Source organism: Protopterus annectens, chromosome 7.part0 (assembly GCF_019279795.1).
Source record: "Protopterus annectens isolate FY-2018-M chromosome 7.part0, PAN1.0, whole genome shotgun sequence".
Lineage (NCBI taxonomy): Eukaryota > Metazoa > Chordata > Ceratodontiformes > Protopteridae > Protopterus > Protopterus annectens.
The window spans coordinates 1,047,858,678-1,047,879,608 of NC_056739.1; the positions used below are offsets into that span (position 1 = coordinate 1,047,858,678).

At 43.5% G+C, this 20,931-nt stretch overlaps 1 protein-coding gene across 2 annotated transcripts in view; it reads left to right on the forward strand.

The window, feature by feature from the left end:
* CEP152 (centrosomal protein 152) overlaps positions 1–20,931 on the forward strand; it is a 2,961,597-nt gene that overhangs the window by 2,851,489 nt on the left and 89,177 nt on the right. For both annotated transcript variants that reach the window (XM_044077591.1, XM_044077592.1), the window contains exons 25-26: positions 16,862–17,018; positions 17,130–17,227. In XM_044077591.1, coding sequence (XP_043933526.1) covers positions 16,862–17,018; positions 17,130–17,227 — 255 coding nt within the window. The remainder of the gene's footprint in view (positions 1–16,861; positions 17,019–17,129; positions 17,228–20,931) is intronic.

Consider the following 20,931-nt stretch of genomic DNA (forward strand, 5'->3'; position numbering starts at 1 on the left):
TCAGACAGGCTGATCAACTGTTTGTCTCCTTCCACCCTAGGGCCCTAGGGAAGGCAGTATCTAAACAAACAATTTCAACATGGATTTCCAAATCTCCTTTTGTTACAAACACCATGGGAAATCTCTGCAAGGTACTGTCAAAGCACACTCCACCATAGCAATGGTCTCCTTGGGGGCCTTCTTTAGCTGTTTGGATACCTCCACTATACTGGAAGCAGCCACTTGGTCTTCGGTGCATACCTTCATCAGACATTACAAGTAAGGCCACATTTCTAGGGCCAGAGATGGTTTTGCTAGGGCTATCATCCATGGATTCCTGGAGAACTCTACTAGGCCACCTCCCCCTTCTTCATAGTGAGTTTTGGCACTCACCCATATGTACTGAATACTGCAGCATGTGAATAGAAGGACATAGAAAAGTTGTGTAAAATCTTACCATAACCATAATGTCCTTCTCCTCCACATTGCATTATTCCTTCCCACCCACCTACCCCCTCCTTATTACGGCATTTCCCTTTCTGGATGGCACAGGACTGGCATTACCTTTCCTAGGACTGGTTCCTACTGAGGCTTACAGTTCTGAGGGCTGGTGTGTGCAGACCACTTTTATGGCCCATGTACTGCTAGCCACGTCAGACGTCCCACGCACCATACTGTGACTGAAATCTTTTGTATACTGGCCGGATGTTGGGGTAGCAAGAGGAGTAAACCCATATCTACTGAATACTGCAACATGGAAGAGAAGGACATCTATGGTTATGGTAAGATCTTGCACAACTTTTCTTTCTTTGATTGTGTTAATCTCATCTCTCATGTATATATTTTTGCTGATTAATCTCCTATGTATATAAATTGCTTTACTGTAAGTAGACAAAAAGAAGCTGTATTGTAAGCATTTTCCTTTTTGTACTTGACATATATTAGTGAAAATGTACTTTGCTGGAGCTTTTCAACTTGGGCCTCCACTGAAAATGGACACTGTTGTCCAGTCGGACCATCCCGGTAAACAAATGTTAAATAAATAAATTAATTAAAATAAATCTGACTGTGTGAAAGGCATTGTAGCCTTGCATGGCCAGGGTGCTCTCTGCGGCCTTGAAACATGTCTCGGCGATTGCATGGACATCAGCATTTTCCAAGGTGAGGAGTGCTTCTAGGGAGTGCAGTTTCTTGTCTCCTAGCATTAAGCAGCATAACCTTGAGTTTGTCTTGAGTGGATTTTTTTACGTCTGAAATTTTGTTGTTTTGACATTGCCTGAAAAGGCACTATGGGGGAGATAAGCGCTTTTTCCAGTATCCGAAAACCTAGAGGAGACAGGTGAAGACCATATCTGGCAAAGCAGTGTGGTCTGTCAACCATTTCTTCCTAGGCTGGCAGATACTGGATTGCCCTAGATTGACACCAGAAGCTGTCAGTTTTTAAAGCCAATCATTTTTATGTCTGTGTTGTGGCATCATCCTAGGTGAAGGTAGAATGCTGCTTAGGGATAGGGACATACCTGCCTGGGACACACAATATGAGAGTTCAGTTGTCTCTCTTCATATAGTCCAGAGAGGTGCATCTCAAGTCATTCACCCCAACATGTAATGTCAATTCTTCAGTGCATGTATGATTTGATGAATCCTTGCATCTGACAGGCAGTGGACCGTGACCTTCTCCTTATCCAGCCTGGTGAGGGTGGACATGTGTATGCCTCACTGTGGAGTCACCTATAACCAGAACATTTGTTTTTGAGGTGTTTCACCTTACAGGCTTATTTGCTGAGTCACTGGTGTGTGTGTGTGTGTGTGTGTGTGTGTGTGTGTGTGTGTGTGTGTGTGTGTGTGTGTGTGTGTTCGTGTTCATGTGTGTGTTCATGTGTGCGTGTGATATACGATTTGATATATGAGAGAATTTATTCCAAATTCATAGTGAAATTACATCTCTCACATATTGTATTTGTTTTAGGAGTTGGCGTCTGTCAGTATATATGAGGCAATTACTACATTGTCTCAAGATGCCCATGTCAATCAGGCTGGCTGGAGAAATGGTTAGAAACTGACCATCCATTATGGCAAGTTTTTACTTTAACTACTACTGGGGAGTGGGCTACAGTGACCAGATTTTTGCTCTAGGATTAACAAAGGGGCTTATGCTAATGAAGGCTAGAGGTGAAAACTATGGCAGTGCTTCTCAGTGCACATCTGACTTTCCCGCAATGCAACAGGGAAGCTTGGGAAGGTTCACTATCATATGTCTAGGAGAAAATTGTCTTTCAAGACATTTGTGTCTATAAAGGGCACCGCTGAACCCAGTTAGGCTTAAATACAGGCAAAATTGAACAATTTTAAGCTAAACTAACAATGGGAAAGCACACAGAAACCTTTCCTCCAGTAATCTCCAACTCAGATGAGGCTCAGACTACACACTTCTGCCACAAAGGTGCAGGCAGGGCCCTCCTAATACAAGATGGCTGGAACAGTGCTAAAGTGTAACGATACATTCTAGAGTCAGCAGTTATGAATCTAGTCTATGCTATGTACTAGCTACTTAAAGCAACAGAACAGTGTTTTAAAGTGCAGAAAAATTGAGTAAAAATCATCAAAATGATAAAATGCAGTCAGCAAAGTGCAAAGAAAACTTAAAAAGTACTTATTTTTTTCAATTTTTAGCAGTGAATGCTTTGGATTTTAGCAGAATCTCTCCAGACCTCTGTCAAGTCGCCAAATGTTGAGCAGCTCCGGTTAGATGACCTGTAGTACTACTTCCCTCTGCAAAACCGGCAGCTCTTTGAGCAGCTGTGAACAGTGGGAGGCTATTGGGAGCATTTCCTATACAGAATTTTAAACAGGAGAGGTGTGCTTATATACAAGGCACAGGGGACCACTTTGTATGAGGCTTTTATCCCAGCAGGATGAAAGACTTACACAGTTAATCATTTAAGCCAGTCAGATAAAAACACAATAAACTTTCCAGCAGTTTCCACCTTGGTTGGGTTGAATTCAGCTGTACTCCCACCAGAGTGCTAAAGAACCCTCTTAATGTAAAATGAATTGGTTTTGAGTTGAAGTGCAGTAACAAATGCTTTACAACAGATGTCAGAATTCCTGCCATATCAGGAATCCTTGGAAATAAGTTCACTAACCCTGAGAAATGTTCAACACAATATAGGAAAAAAGTGCACAACATAAGAGAACAACACAGACAAACATTGCAAAACTTACATATATATATTTTAGCAGACTCAGAAAAATGTTAGGCAAACTTAGAACAGCTTTTGCAGTACCAGATGAGGTTAGGAAATATTAGAATACTGTTAAAACAACCTAAGAGCAGTAAAGTAACAAACAGATGGTGTTTCTTTAAGAAATGTAGGCTGAAAAGCAGTGATAAAAATTCAGCCAAATCAATAAATACAGCACAGAAGTGTTAAATAGCTTAGGAGGTAAGAGTTCAGTATTGTTTAGCCCTCAAAACAAGTGCAAAATGTTTTGCCACATAAGCTGAGCACGAACAGGGCAGACTCTTAAAAAATGGAAATTAGATGAGGGCATCTTCCAGGACTTAATCCTACTTCTTCTTTCGGCTGCTCCCGTTAGGGGTCGCCACAGCAGATCAACTGTTTCCATTTCTTCCTGTCCTCTGCATCTTGCTCTGTCACACCAACCACCTGCATGTCCTCTCTCACCACTTCCATAAACCTTATCTTAGGCCTTCCTCTTTTCCTGTTACCTGGCAGCTTCATCCTTAGCATCTTTTTCCCAATGTACTCTGCATCCCTCCTCAGCACATGTCCAAACCAACGTAATCTTGCCTCTCTGGCTTTGTCAACAAACCTTCCAACCTGAGCTGACCCTCTAATATACTTATTCCTAATCCTGTCCATCCGTGTCACACCCAGTGCAAATCTTAACATCTTCAACTCTGCCATGTCAAGCTCTGACTCCTGCCTTTTTGTCAATGCCACTGTCTCCAACACATATAACATAGCTGGTCTCACTACCCTCTTGTAGACCTTCCCTTTCACTCTTACTGCTACTCGTCTGTCACAAATCACTCCTGACACTCTTCTCCACCCACTCCATCTTGCCTGTACTCTCTTCTTCACCTCTCTTCCATGCTCACCACTACTCTGAACTGTTGATCCCAAGTATTTAAACTCATCCACCTTCGCCACCTCTACTCCCTGCATCCTCACTATTCCTCTATCCTCTCTCTCATTCACACACATATATTCTTAGTCTTGCTGACCTTCATTCCTCTACTCTCTAGAGCATATCTCCACCTCTCCAGGGTCTCCTCCACCTGTTCCCTACTCTCACTGCAGATCACAAGGTCATCTGCAAACATCATAGTCCACGGGGACTCCTGTCTAATCTCGTCTGTCAACCTGTCCATCACCATTGCAAATAAGAAAGGGCTCAGAGCTGATCCTTGATGTAATCCCACCTCCACCTTAAACGCATCCATCACTCCCACCGCATACCTCACCGCTGTCATAATACCCTCGTATATATCCTGTACCACTCGTACATACTTCTCTGACACTCCCGACTTCCTCAAACAATACCACAACTCCTCTCTAGACACCCTGTCATATGCTTTCTCTAAATTCACAAAGAAACACTCCTTCTGACCTTCTCTGTACTTCTCCATCAACACTCTCAGAGCAAACATCGCATCTGTAGTGCTCTTTCCTGGCATGAAACCATACTGCTGATCGCTAATCATCACCTCCCTTCTTAACCTAGCTTCCACTACTCTTTCCCATAACGTCATGCTGTGACTGATCAATTTAATCCCTCTGTAGCTACTACAGCGCTGCACATCACCCTTATTCTTAGAAATCGGTACCAAAACACCTTTTCTCCATTCCTCAGCATCCTCTCACTTTCCAATATTTCATTTAACAATCTAGTTAAAAACTCCATTGCTATTTCACCTAAACACCTCCATGCTTCCACAGGTATGTCATCTGGACCAACAGCCTTTCCGTTCTTCATCCTCTTCATAGCTATCCTTACTTCCTCCTTGCTAATCCACTGCACTTCATGATTCATTATCCGCACATCATCCAACCTTCTCTCCCTCTCATTCTCTTCATTCATCAGCCCCTCAAAGTACTCTTTCCATCTGCTCAACACACTCCTCGCTTGTGAGTACATTTCCCTCATTATCCTTTATCACCGTTACCTGCTGCACATCTTTACTAGCTCGGTCCCTCTGTCTAGCCAATCAGTACAGGTCCTTTTCTCCCTCCTTAGTGTCCAACCTTCCAGTTGCTGGAAACTCATCATGTAGATCTGATACGTCTCCTTTCAAAGCAACTAAAGAAATTCTGCTCCAAGATTATTTGAAAGCAGACCTAGTAAACAGATGCTTTTTCATTCCCTTGGACGGGAATGTTCTCTATGCATTTCCGCCCATTCTACAGATATCAAGATTCAGAAGGACTCTCCAAGAATTATTTTGGAGACTATTATGGAATTAGCCAAGGGCAATTTCCACACATTTCCTCATATAATGGAGCTACTCATATAAGACCAGGGTTATTTGATGCATCCCAGCCTCAAGCAACTAAAATATATAGCCTGGATGCTTCAGTTTTAATATATTAGGCAGTTTTCTGAGAACATGCAGCATGTGTTAAAGGAGGAAAAGAGCTCTGCTGCTAGGAAATCATATGTTGGTAAATGGAAAATATTTGCTAGTTGGTGCTACACTGAGAACTGGGGCCCATTCTGTTTTTTCTTTCTTTTTTGTACCAGTGGTTTTGCAGTATTTGTGTGCTGTTGTTATCTTCTGGTCTTTCATATTCTTCTGTAAAGGTTTCTCTCTTAGCTACTTAATCATGGCTGCCTATAGGTCCTACCTTTTCAGTAAAGTCTTTGGTCAAGTTTTTCTTAAAAGGGGTTTTACATGTGTGTCCTCCCAGAAAACAGGTTGTACCTACTTGGGATCTTATCTTTGTTTTGGAAATGTTAACTCTAGCTCTTTTTAAACCAGCAAATCAGGCTGATGTGTTTCATTACTTGAAAAACAGTGTTGCTGATTTTGGTTCAGGTATTGCTTATCCAACGCCAAGCTTGGTTATGTCTACTTCAGTGCAATTTTTGTCATTGCCTTCTTTGATAGAACTTCAGTTTGAGCAGAATGTCAAAGATAAACAGCTGCAATGTGAACAAAAGGGCAACATGCTCACAGCTGATGGATTTTAATGTAAAGCCCTTCAAGTTTGCTTCAGAGAAACCAGATGTGCACCAAGAATATCTGGATGTTAAGTTGTCTATTTCGCCTTCATTCTTGCTGGATGGGTTCGGAGCCGATCCTCGGCTCCGACTTGGCCACTCCAAAAGCTCGAGAGCTAGTTCCACCGGCTCGAGGCTCCCCTATATCCCACAATGCTAGGCGGTAACTCCTCAGATCTCGTTTGCCGCTACAGCGATCGAGGTGCTTTTTCAACCGGCTCGTCAGGTTAGTTGAAATATTTAGTTATATCACTAGATAGACCCCTTTTAAGTTAGTTTTTCCTCATAGTTTTAAAAGTTAAATAGTTTTCTCCCCTTTTTAGCCAGTTTTTCTCCTAAATTTCCTAATTTTATTCCCTTGGGCTTTAGGCCCAGTCCCTCCCTTCCTTAGTAGTTGGAGTGACTGTGTTTTTGTAGGGATTTAATTACTAATTTTTAATTTAAAATCTTACAAGTGTAATCGGTGTGTGTGTGTGTGTGTTTGTGGTTACACTTGGACTTTTCTTGGACATGTCCAAAGAATCGAAGGTCTCAGGCTTCAAGAAGTGTGACTCGTGCTGTCAGAAGATGTCTCTGACAGACGGTCACACTTCTTGTGTATACTGCCTGGGGCCTTTGCACCTGCAGGACTCATGTGCTGTTTGCCATGGCTTCAGCCCTAGAGTCCTGCAGGAGCGAAAAAATAAACTTATATTAAGGGGCTTATTGAAGCCTGAGGGTCCCTTGACTCAATCCTCGGGGAAACCCTCTAAGCCTTCCAGACCTTTGGCTCCGGTCTCTGAGCCGTCTTCTGGGGGTCCTAAGGCTATTTGAACATCGGCTCTGGCCGGAGCTGATGAATCTCGAACACATGCCCTTACTATTTCCTCTGCTCCGGCCGGAGCCGAGGAAGACATAACTGAGTCGGCTCCGATCAAGTTATCGAAACCGACATCTAGAAAAAGGTCCCGATCTCCATCTATCGGCTCCGTTCATTCGGCTCCAGCATCACCTTTGCTGTCTGAATGGAGGCATAGATCTCACTCCTCTAGGTCTTCCAGACTATCGGATCATGACCTTCAGAGAGTAGTGAGTCGACTTCTTAAGTCCGAGGCACTAGCCCAGATGCTTCAAAGTCCGACTCAACAGTCGAGAACTATTCCCATTACTCAAAATGTTCCTCCTCTGACTCTTTTGAGTTCGGAGCCGGGGCGGCTCGGGCCCGAGACTGTGGTGGTGTCGGAACAGATACCTTTGTCTTCGGTGCCGTCGTCTGCTCCAATGTCTTCCTTGGAGGAATCTCGGCGCCGGACTTCCCTCATCGGCTCCGAGGGGGCGAGTGGCATCGGACCCTTGTCCGACCCCGCTCTCCCTCTCGGTGCTTCGGCGCTGGTGAGTTCGGCTCCGACATCGGCCTCGGAGCCATCACTGTCGGTGCCGGGGGAGGTTTTTAGATTTTCGGAGCGGAGACCTCCGGCTCTGCCTTACAGGGGTGCCTTCGAGGTCATGAGGAGCGTGTTAGAACCAGGTTCAACTCCACAGTCGGCTCCTTCTGCCCCTCCCTCCACGGTGCCTCCAGTGATTTCTGCTCACTCTCTCATCCCCGACCGTAGAGAGCCAGCTCCTCAAGTTTCCCCAGTGGGGATCTCTTCCTCTTCTGAGGCCTCTCCTGACCTGGTAGGAGAGCCCCCTAGGAAGAGGTAGTGCAAGAGGAAGCACATTGACTCCCCTGAGTCTGTCACCTCTGACACTGATTTAGAGGATTCTGAAGGTTCCCCTCATTCCCCCTCTGAAGATGTCTCCTTTGCAGACATCCTTGAAATCTTAAAACAGAGGGGGAATTGGCCAGCCCTCAACCCTTCAGAGGATGAATCAGTGTATCTTGAGGTGTTCGGCTCTCGCCCTTCCACCTCCTGGGTGTCCCCTCCCTTTGACCCCCTTATGCAAGTGGTGGCAAAGAAGGCCTGGGCGGCTCCTGATTCAGTGGAACCCACCCCCAGGAGACCATCAAAATTCATCACTGCCCCCAAGGACAAGGAATTTTTAACCAAAGGCGTCTCTGTTGATGCTATGGTGGTGGCTGCGGCCACCAAGAAGGAGTTAGCTGATCCTTCAGTGCCTGTTCATCCTCCTAACAAGGAGTCTAGGTCGATGGACAGGTACGGGAAGCGGATGTTCTCGTCAGCGACCTTTACTATGCGATCGCTGAATTACCTGTGTCATTTCACTCGTCTTCAGAGGGATTTGCTCAAGGAAGTGAGCGAAATGTTAAAGGACCCAACAGCTGCGGGTTTTCAGGATAGAATGAACTCTCAGCTGGCAACCCTTAATTCTATAACTAACTCCTCCATGCGCCTCCTTTCATATGCGGCTGATGGAGCAAGTAGAGCGGCAGGTACAGGTGTAGCCTTGCGTCGGCACGCCTGGATGCGGCTATGTAACTTTGTGGACCCTTTCAAGGCGTCCTTCACGAATTCCCCCTTTGATGGATCATCCCTCTTTGGTCCTCAAGTGAAGGAAACCCTGACTAGGTGCGAGACTGATGGCAAAACTCTCTCTGCCGTCGGAGTCCGTTTTTCTACTACTCCTAGGCCAAAAAGGGGGAAAGATGGGGTTCCGCAAATAATCTCAGGGGATTTGCCTGACGCACAGAGTCGATTCCCCTCTAGAGGCAGAGGGGGGAACAATAATGGTAGACGCCGTCCTAGAGGCAGAGGGGGCCCGCAGAATCAGGGCAGTCAAGAATCCTTTTCTGACAAGCCCTTTCAGCATCCCTGAGGTGTTGCCCGACTGTCCACCTTCGGAGGCAGTCTGGGGAAGATTATCACTGTACCCAGAAGCCTGGCTATCCCTAACTCAAGACAAGTGGGTACAGTCTATCATTTCCGAAGGCTACAGAATCCCATTCCTTTTCATTCTGAAGCAATACAAAAAATCCCTTCCAGACGTTCCACCCAGTCAAAGGGAGCAAGCAGCATTAGAAATTTCAAAGCTGCTCGCAAAAAGAGCCATTCAATCAGTTCCAGCAGACCAAACAGGATCCAGAATCTACTCCAAATTCTTTTTGGTTCCAAAGAAAACAGGGGACTGGAGACCCATTTTGGATCTCAGCAACTTGAACAAGTTTGTCAAGAAAACAAAGTTCCGGATGGTCACGCTGCAGTCCATTCTACCCCTTTTGGGGCGGGACAACTGGATGTGCTCGATAGATCTCCAGGACGCGTACTATCACATCAGAATGAGTCGACACTCCAGGATATTCCTCCGCTTCAGGCTGGGAACCAGTCATTTCCAATTCAGAGCCCTGCCCTTTGGTCTCACTGCAGCCCCCCGAGTGTTTACCAAATGCATGGCAGTGGTAGCCTCTCATCTGAGATGACAAGGATTCCAGGTGTTTCCTTATTTAGACGACTGGCTCCTTACAGCCCCCACCAAGCATCTTTTGCTTCTCGCCAGAGACTACACCTTTCACACATGTCAGGCACTAGGCATTTCAATAAATTACGACAAGTCTGTCTTGTCGCCTTGTCGTGTTATTTCCTTTATAGGCGCAAATCTAGACACTTTCAACATGTCAGCCAGACTCTCAGAGCAGAGAATAGCAGACATACACAGACAGGTCTCTCTTGTCTTGCAGAGCAACAAAGTCAAAGCCAGATTGATCCTGAAAGTCTTAGGGATTATGGCGGCGGCCATCCCTCTTCTACCATTAGCTCGCTTCCATATGAGAATTTTACAATGGATGCTCTTCACACAATGGTCTTTCCAACGACTTCCAATGTCCCATCCTATTCGGATAACTCAATCGTGCAAGAATCATCTCTCTTGGTGGATCACATCTCCCCAGCTCCACCTAGGGAGACCTTCCGTCCCTTCCCCTCCGGTTGCTACAGTGACAACGGACGCCTCCCTGATCGGGTGGGGGGGGTATTACCAGGGCAGGACAGTCCAAGGCATGTGGCAACCTTTCGAGTGCCACTTGCACATAAATGTCCTAGAGATGAGAGCAGTGCTTCTAGCGTTGCAAGCCTTACAAGACTCTCTTCCCAAGGGAACTATAGCAATTCAGACAGACAACATGTCTGTAGTGTGGTACATCAACAAACAAGGCAGAACCAGATCTTACCCCCTATGTCGAGAGGCACTCAGACTGTGGCAATGGGCGATTTCTTCTCAGCGGTTTCTTTTAGCAACGCACATTCCCGGGAAGTCCAATGTGATTGCAGACAAATTGAGCAGAGCTATTCTCATGCCTCACGAGTGGTCTCTGAAGAATTCAGTGTTGGAGAAAGTTTTTCGAAAGTGGGGCTGGTCTTGCTGCGACCTTTTTGCTACTCCCCAAAACAGCAAGTGCGACGATTTTTTCACCCTCTTTCCCCAACCAGGCCACCCCAGCAGAGACGCTCTAGTACACGATTGGCCCCGGGGACTTCTGTATGCTTTTCCTCCCTTCCCACTGATATCTCAGCTAATACAGAAAGCCATCGCTCAGAAAGCTTCCATGATCCTTATTGCCCCTTACTGGCCTCGACAGATTTGATTCCCATTTCTCCCCCGTTATCTGTTGGAGCAACCTTGGCATCTGGACCCAGTTCCAGACCTCTTGACCCATCAGTCGGGTCAGTTGCACCACTCCCTCCCTTCTCTGAACCTCACAGCGTGGTTCCTCCAATTCCAACTCTAGCCAGGCTTCCTCTGATATCTCGCTCAGTTAGAGATATTTTGATAGCCTCTCATAAATCTTCCACTCGGAAGATTTATCATAGCAAGTGGAAACGTTTTTCCTATTGGGCGCAGTCAAAGAATATAGATCCTTTCACTGCTTCCATTCAATCAGTTCTAGACTTTCTAGCCGAACTTTTCCACTCAGGTTCGTCTCCGTCTACCATCAGAGTTCAATTGGCAGCAATATCGAACTTTCATGTTGGAGTCTCAGAGTCCTCCATTATGTCTCACAAACTCTGCAAAGCCTTTTTAAAGGGAGTTTTTCTCCTCAAACCACCAATCAGGGATCCTCCTCCTCAATGGGATCTCAACTTGATTCTGGCGTCCTTAATTCTTCCCCCCTTTGAACCTGCGGCTTCATGTTCAATAAAGTTACTATCTTGGAAAACACTCTTTTTAGTAGCTATCACTTCAGCTAGAAGAGTCTCTGAACTCCATGCTCTGTGTAGTCGACCCCCTTATCTGGTGTTTCATAAGGATAGGGTGTCCTTACGTACTAACCCGTCCTTTTTGCCCAAGTTAGCTTCACTGGCAAATTTGAATCAAACCATTGAGCTTCCTGTCTTCTTCCCTAATTATTCTAATAGGTCAGAACAAAAGTTACACTGTTTAGATGTTCATCGCCAACTTAGGTACTATTTAGACAGGACCAAACAATTCAGGAAGTCTGATCAACTGTTTGTTTCTTATGCAGAAGGCAGAATGGGCCTTCCAGTTTCTAAGGTATCTCTCTCTAGATGGCTTACTTCATTGATTACCCTTGTGTATGAGATCAGACATCAAAAGTTGCCATCCAAACCCAGGGCTCATTCAACTAGAGCTTTAGCCACTTCTATAGCTTTCTAAGATAGGCTGCCTATTGATTCGAGTTGTTCTGCAGCTACTTGGGCTTCTCCCCATACCTTCATTTCTCATTATAAGTTGGACTTGGCCTCTAGAGACCGAGCCAACTTTGGTTCCACTGTACTCAAGAGTCTGTTCCGATAGGCCACCCGGGACAAGGTGCTAGGGACGCGGTCCCATCCAGCAAGAATGAAGGCGAGATAGACAACTTAACATTTAGAAGTTATGTACCTACCATAACGTTCCATGTTAGTTGTCTTCTTCTCGCCTTCTTTCGTGCGCCCCACCCTCTTTCCCCCCTAGCCAGGACAGACCTAGAGGAGTTTTCTTTTGTTCCTTTTATGGAATTTCTTGCTGGGCTTAGCTTTCAAACAAGATCTGAGGAGTTACCGCCTAGCATTGTGGGATATAGGGGAGCCTCGAGCCGGTGGAACTAGCTCTCGAGCTTTTGGAGTGGCCGAGTCGGAGCTGTGGATCGGCTCTGAACCCATCCAGCAAGAAAGAAGGCGAGAAGAAGACAACTAACATGGAACGTTATGGTAGGTACATAACTTCTAATTTTGGAAGTCCCGACAGCCCTAGCATAGGCAGCAGTATGACAGAGGATCCTGAGTCAGAGGGAATTTCTTTTCTAACCGCCACCAAAGAAGCAGAGGTGATTCCCATCAGTAAGGGTTAAGAGGGATCTCACAGGAGTTCTTCTGGTATGCTGAGCATTTGCCTGCCTGCTGTACTCTGGGGGCCCTCAGAGGATGTCTTTTTCCTGTCTCCTGTAGCATGACTGGCCATCATACAGGGCAAATGGATCAGGGAAATTATAGCCAGAAGGCTATTCAATACCATTTTAAGAAATGCCTGACAACCACTTTCCATCCACCTTAAGTCCCACTCTGTGAGAGGAAGACAGCCTAACAGGAGATGCAAAATTTCGTATTAAAAAGAGCTATACAAGAGTTCACAGCAGACTAGAGAGGGACCATATTTTACACTTGGTTCTACTTGATGCTCAAAAAAACTCAGGACCTCAGACTGATTGTAGGCCTCAGTTGTCTGAATTAGTATGTCAAGAAAGAGTCATTCCAGGTGGCAATGGTGCAATCCAACTTTTGTGTTTGCAAGCAAGGGATGGTATGTGCTGTTTAGACCTTCAGGATGTTTTCCTACAAATCATAGTAACAAAATCATCATGGTAGTTTTTATGCTTTCAGATGACAGCCAGTCATTACCATTTTAGATCACTATCCTTTAGACTCACCACAGACCCTAGGGGGTCTTCCTTAAATGCATGGTTCTGGTCGCTGCTCACATGCACCTCCTAGGGGTGAAAATATTCCATTTTCTAAATGACTGGCTCATTGTGTCACCTACAGTGGAAAAATTAGTGGTAAGACGGTACTTTCTCCAGCTTTTCCTATCCTTGGGATTGCAGTCATCCTGGCAAAATCATAACTAGAACCATCAGAATTCATGACATTTATCGACTGCTAGCTGAATACAGTGAATTGGTAAGCAACTGTCACATTGGTGTAGGCTGTTCTAAATCTTTCACACCACCTAAAACCTAACCAGACTGCAGTCCTCAAAGTACTAGTTCTTTATGGCAGCTTCTATTCAAGCGGTACTGTATGCAAGACTACATACAAGAGTCCTGCAGTGGTCACTCAGAGTTCATTGTAAGCAAGTGACTCAACCAGTAAGATAACCCATATAACTTTCAAAAGATTTGTCTGAGGCACCCATATTGATGGACAAACCCAGAAAATCTCAGTTCAGCAATTCTTTTCATCCAGCTTATTCCCAGAGCCAAGGTTGACAGTGATATATCCTTACTAGGATGGAGTGGTATTATTTAAACAAGACAGTCCAAGGAATTTTTGACCACAGATGAGGCCAAATTGCACAGCCGTATCCTGGAGATAAGAGCAGTCTTCTTAATGTTGTGAGCCTTTGAAGCCCTTCTCTGCCCAAAGAGCAGTGTCCTTCCACTCAAACAACATGCCAGTGGCTTGATATGAAAGCAAGCACAGAGGAATCTGATCTTTTCCCTTTATAGAGAAGCAGTTAGGGTTTGGGAATGGGCCCTCTTCTAACATCATTTTCTAATGGCAATGTACATCCCTGGAACTTCCAGTGTGATTATGGTCAGGTTGAGATGGTAAATTATGCTCCCACACAGCCCAGTAGTGAATTTCCAGTCACCCATCCATTGATCTAGGTTGCATTTGAAGAGAGTCAGGGAGGGGCTCTGTTTCATGTGAATTGGAAGCTCATTCCAGAGAAGTGGCAGTCTCTGGAAGATATATCTCCCTCTCCAGTGTGACCTATTCATGTCATAGGCTTGGTTAAGATCCCTGGAGCGAGTGACGCAGTTTGATTTACGATTGTGTAGCATTTACATCAGGGCTAGGTCAGAGACTGCCCTGTAAGCCAGGCACAGGTCACCCCTTAGCAACCTGTTGGAGACAGAATGCAGTGACAGGGCTTTCATTCTTTCCTGCCAAGACTTGTTTTGTGTACCCTGTAATTTCTTGGTAAGAAATCTCTGTGATCTCTCCAATAGTTGCAGGTGGCTGGTGAGGTACATGCGAAAGGGAACATTGTACTCAATTATTGGTCTGATGAGGGCCAAGTGTAATGGACTTGTAACAGCCTTAGATCTAGATGTGATGCCTGTACTTATAAGATGTGCCAACACAGGATGTCCTTACTACTGTGGATACATGGTGGTAAAAGTTCAGATTGCTATCAACCTGAGTACCCAGATCATATACCACTGGGTCTACACTTAACAGAGGGTGCTGTCTGTAATGTTATTAGCAGGGATGTCCGCTTTCCCACAGGGACTAGTAATCCATTTTTTTGGCATTTAGCTTTAATCCATGGCTTTGGCACCAATCATTTGTCTGCGTTAACCCTGTCTGCAGTGTATTAATATTATTGGAGGAGTTGATGATTGCTCCTAATTTGCAATCATCAGCTAACTTGGTCAGCCACGGGCCGTCCAAGTATGTCCGAACTTCTGAAAAATAAATTCCATACAGTAAGAGGCTCAGCACAGAACCCTGTGGTACGCCAGTGGTGACTGGTCTTTTGATAGAAGTCAAGTCACCCACTTTGACAATGTGTCCTGTCAGTGAGCCATTTGGCTACCCATCTGTTAATGTAGGGTTAATTCCCAATTGTGAAAGTTTCTGTATAATACTTAAGAGGAGGATTGTGTCAAATGTCTTGGCTAGGTCAAGATAGGCAGTAGTATGCACATTCTTTCCCTCTGCCAAGGCCTTGGTGACTTTCTCGAAGAAGTCAAACATGTTTAACAGGCATGATAGGGAAATGATAGGGAAAACATTGTTACGATCTCTTTGTTTCACCATTTAACACCAAATTTTTCCATCTGGGATCCCCCTTCCCATTTGAAGCATTGTCCCATGATTGGCCTCTCAGACATCTTTATGCATTTCCCCCATACTGCTCATTGCCAACTTTTTGTAGAAAGAGAAGCTTTTCAGAGCCAAGGTCATTATTATAACCTCCTTCAGGCGGCGCCACATTTGGTCCATCAGCTTTGGCTATATCCACTAAGAAAACCCATTCTTCTACCTCACTACCCCACCAACTGTTTTACCCCACTGGTTAGTCTAAACCAGAGACACAGTCCCTCAGATTAATTGCATGATTTCTCCACTTCCAGTAATGGCCAGAAACCCTACACTGCCATTATAGGTTGTAAATTTGTATAATGGCATCTGAAAGACCTTCAGAAGGATTTATAAAGACAAACTGAAAAAAATCAGTATGGCCTATTAGTCATAGCAACACTTCCTCTGCAAAGCCTTTTTAAAATACATTTTTCATTTCTGGCCACCTTAACTAGTCCTCCTCCCCCTTGGGATCTGAATTTTGTTCTGTAAAAGCATACCCTTCCCCCTTTAAAACTCCTGACTCTGATACAAATTTCCTGTTTTGGAAGACATTACTTCTGCTTAGCTATCACTTCATGTAAACAAGTTTTAGAGATGCAAGCATTATCATCTTTTATATCGTCCAGGTGTCACTAAGAACTAACCCATCATTTATGCTTAGAGTTGCAACCATGTTGAATCCAAACCATTCCATCCATCTTCCAGTGTCTTTCCCAAATCATTCTAGCAAAGGTGAATAGAAGTTATATTGTTTAGATGTGCACAAACAACTCGGATTCTACCTACATAGAAAACAAAACACCTTCAGAAAGACTACCAGTTGTTCATTTCTTTTTCCAGCACCAAATGAGGTCGCAAAATGGCTAAAGTAACACTCTCAAAATGGATGTCTGAATGCATTACCTTTTACTGTTCATCCAGTAGCAAGTCACTGCCTTCTACATCTAAAGCATACACACTGTCAGGGCTCAGTTACATCCACAACTTTCTTCAGGCACTTGCCTCTGAGTTAAATTATTGCTGTGAGCCACGTGGTCTACCTTTTACATACTTTTGCTAAGCATTGCAGTTCAGATGTATTATCCAGAGATGTCCTCCATCCTCAAAGGATTGTTGTCCTAGTACTACCCAAGGTTTGCTGGGAATGCTGTGTATTAGTTCCAGTGTCCAGACAGGAGCAGCTTAAATATGAGTTATGTACTTACCAGAATGTTACATTTAGCCCATATCTGACACTGGAACCACCTTACCACCACCCCCCCTCCAAATTGCCTATGTAGAGAAACCTAGAGGAGTACCAGAGGCTTGTCTTTTGGCTCTTTGTTATAAATTATCCGTTGAGCTGCACACCTTCCTATGATGCTTGTTAGCAGAGTTTACTTTACTAAATCTGGATTATCACTTAGTGTGAGACATTATGGGATAAGAGAGGAGCTAGAGCTAGCCAAGGTTTGTTGTTGCATGAAAATAAAGGGGCCTCTAGTGACAAGTCCATCCATTCCAATGTCTGTACAGATAAGTAAATCTAATGTTCTGGTAAGTACATAGCATACATTTTAAACATCTTTCTGATATAGGTGTCCACCTGTTTATACCTAAATGCTGCTGTCTGTCTTAGATATACTTTGGATGGAGTTCACACTATTTTCTAAACGTTCATCTAGGAGACATGCTACGTTACATCCATGAAAGCAAAGAACGTGCTGCCGAAATTCTTAGAAAGGAAGTGTTAAGAGAACGACAAGAGACTGCACGCAAAATGCGAAAATACTATTTGATTTGTCTGCAACAACTTTTGTCAGACAGTGGGAAAGATGAAGGGTGAGAGGATTATACATTAATCATTTTTTATTTAAACAGACCTATTTTATGGAGATAAAATGGTGTCATATTTAAATTACCTTATAAACTAATCATATATTACTCTTGCAGTGCTGAGAAAAAAATTATGAATGCTGCAAGTAAGCTTGCTGCAATGGCTAAAGTATTGGAAACGCCTCTTCATAAGAAAAAACACAAAATCTACTCCGGTATGTGGTATATTTATACATTAGCTTTGTTTCTGTCTCTGTTATACAAATATTGTAAACCTTTGTCCCTCAAATTATGTGTTTTCTTTGTTAAACTCAGTTTTACAATACTTTAATCAGTGATTTAGTTCTTAAATTGTATTTTTAGCAGCAATTAATGGTCAAGATAGTGTGAGAATTACATGAATGTTTATCCTGATAGCTTACAGTTTTCCAGGAGTCTGTAAACTATGCTATTGACTGCTGTCATTATATTTGTTTTATTTAGATAGTGTGTATACTACACCATTGGGTCTTTTCTCTTCTACTGGTGAGTTAAAGAAAGTGTACAAGTTTATTTTACTTTTATTTTTATTTATTGCCATTTGTTAACCGGGTTGGTCCAACTAAGCCAGGGGCCCATTTTCAGTAGAGACCCGAGAAGAAATGCTTGAAATACAATTATAGTAATATACAGTGAACTAAAATTACAATAGACCTATTTATAAGAACCTATACATTAGATGAATCCTCTGTTTTATACAGTAGTGAACATGTTTTAGCAATAGAAGTTATATAACAGCAGAATAAAACCATATGCAAAAAAAGCTTTCAAGAAATATTAGTGTCATTAGAAAAGAAGAAATAATTAGAGTAAGAGGTAGGAATAGCACGAAAAAGTTGTTAGATATCAGGTTGGAGATTGACAAGGACAGGACCAGGTCTTTTGTAGGTAGTTTTAATTTCTAATTTGAATTGGGACTTATGGGTGATACTCCTTATATGAAAAGGAAGAGAGTTCCAGTTGTGAGCTACAAAGTATTTATAGAGAGACTTTGCAATATTTTTTGATGGTTTGTAGATTTCCAGAAGTTGTTTGCCAGTTGTACAAAGCAGACGTCTGGGGTTATATTGAGAAACAGTATGTAGAGAGGGAGGAGCAGGAAGTGGGGATATACAGGATGAAGTGTGTAATATGTAATTGTGGAAGAAGTAGTAGTTTTGGGAATTCAGGCCATTGTAGTGATTTAAGGGCAAGGCAGTGGTGGGATTTATAGGGGAGATCAGAGGCAAATTTAGCTATTTTATTGTATGTTTGCTCTAAACTTGGTGAGAAGTGATGATTGAAGGTTAGTAAAGACTGGAGCTGCATACAGAAGACAGGGTAGGCATAGAGACAGGGCCAGGGAGGGTTTAGTGGAGAGTGAAAGTAATTTATGATTACAGTACAGGAGACCAAGTTTCTGATGTTTTTTTTTTTTTTTTTTTATGCTTTGATAGATATGCATGTCGAATTTTAGTTTGTCAATAATGACACCAAGTTATTTGGTATGGGTTTCAGGTTTAATGATGGTATTGTTAAGGGAGGTTATGGAGGAAGAAGGTTTGTGTTGTGCTGGTGATTTGGGTAGGAAAAGCAGATGTTTAGTTTTTTTTTAGGATTTCGTATTAGCAGATTATCTGTGAGCCAGTTTTCGACAGAAGAGAAAGTGTCTTGGGTGAGAGCAAAGCAGTTCAGGAATGCTGTGGACGGTAGTGATAAGGGTGGAGTCATCGGCATATTGTCAAAGTGTGGAGAGGTTAGTAGCAGAGTGTTACCTGTTAGTGATAGTATTAAACAGGAGAGGGCCCAAAATAGAGCCTTGGGGAGCACCAGTAATGACAGGAAGAAATGGGGAGGAGACAGTGTGCTAGCATATGGATTGTCAGTTAGATAAGTAACTAGAGAACCAGTTTAAAGAGGGGGTAGAGAGATGAAGGTAATAGAGTTTAGTTAGTTTAGAGTGAGAGACTGTGTCAGATGCCTTGGAGAGATTGAGAAATAATCAGGAAACAAATAGGTTGTCATCACGGGCTTGTGCTACTATTTGGGTGAATGAGAGTAGAACAGTGGATGTTCTGTGGTGAGGTGTAAAGCCATGCTGGGTGGCAGTTAGGAGGTTATTATCAAACAGGTGTTTAAGTAGCTGAGTGTAGACACATTTTTCCAGAATTTTGGATAGTGGGGGATAGGATAGCAATACGCTGGTAATTGAAAGGTTCAGTGGAGTTTCCTCCTTTGTGGAGAGGGATTGTGTAAAAGGATTTCCATATATCTGGGACAAGCACTTCAGAAACAGATCGATCTGTAAGAGTGGAGACGGGGTAAGCAGTAGATTTAGCAGTGATTTTAAGAAAGTGGGAAGGTAATTTGTCGACAGAGGGTAGGGCTTCAGTTTATTGAGCAGGGATTTAATGAAAGCAGTGGGACCTGGTTGATAGAAAAATGTATTAGAGGATGTAGGACTGGGAGGTAAAGGCAGCGTGGAAGCAGGGGAAGTATTCTGAGTACGTTTTTGAACTGTTTCTTTAAAATGATTATTTAAGAGACCAGCAGTCTCTGAGGCAGTATTAAGAGGAAAGGGGTTGGGGGTAGGTGGGTTACTTGGGTAGAGTATTTTATGTATGGTGGACCAGAATTTTTTTGGAGGGCTTATGTGGGCTAGTTTGGTAGGTGGCAAAGAAAGACTTTTTATCTTTAGTGACTAGTTTTTTACATATGTTTCTAAGTTCTTTGTAACGTTGGAGTAGAAGAGGGGTTTTATTTTTAACCCAAGCTTTCCAGGCACCATTTGTTTGATGCATAATAGAGTGGGTTTGCTTAGTGACCCAGAGGGCACAGTTTGATTTTACCCTGATTTTTCTGGATGGTGCCAACCAGTTCAGTACATCAAGAAATAGCTTACTGAAGGTTGTTACAGCTTCATTGGTGGGGGGGGGGGGTTATTTAAGAAGGTCCAATTAATGTTGGGTAATATTGAATTGAATTTGTCTGGATCAAAATGAGTAAGATTATGACATTCTCTGTAAAGGTGTTCTTTGGGGGAATATTGGGAGTATCTCTGGCTGTAGGTAGGGGAATGGTCACTTAGGGAGTTAGGGAATATGCCAGGGCTATGATAGAGGCTAGTATCAGAAGTCAGGATCCAGTGCAGTATAGATTCAGAAGTAGAGTTTTTGTTAGTCTAGGTGGGGGAAGATCTGAGTTGGTGGAAGCTGTGCAGATTGAGACTTTGAGTAGGAGATGTGTAAGTGAGTGAAGCCCAGTCTATGTTAATGTCACAAAGTATTATGGTTTCGTAAGGAACATATAGAGTGAGCCAAGAGAGTAAGTTTTCAAGAAATGAGATATTGTCACCTGGGGGGATGTAGATGGAAGCAATGGCAATGTTTTTATGCTGGTTGAGATGCCAATTTACAATTAGAATTTCTGCAGGAGAAAAGCTGAGTATGGAAATTGAGAGAGGAGAGAGGCTAAGTTGGTCAGAGTAGAGGATGGCAACACCCCCACCTCTTTTGTTTGGTCTGTCTGCTCGGAAGATGTATCCTGGGGGTAGGACCTCTGAGTTAGAGGTATGTGGTTTTAATCAGGTTTCTGAGAGGGTTAAGATATTAGGGGAGTTAAGGCAAGTCCATGAATGCAATTCTGTTATTTTATTTACAATGCTTTGGGTATTTAGAGACAAAATAGTTAGGGATTTAGGAGAAGGAATGTGAACATGGGGTAGTATCCGAGGGGGGTGAGTTATGAGGTGTGTGAGAGGTAGAGGTTGGAGGTCCTGGGTTAGGGTGGATATCACCATCCAAGAGTAGTGTATCAAGGAAAGTAAGCAAGTAGGAGAGTAGGCTTAGTGTATAGGGGGTTCTACATTTTATACTAGATAAAAGAGATACAGTTGGGGGTA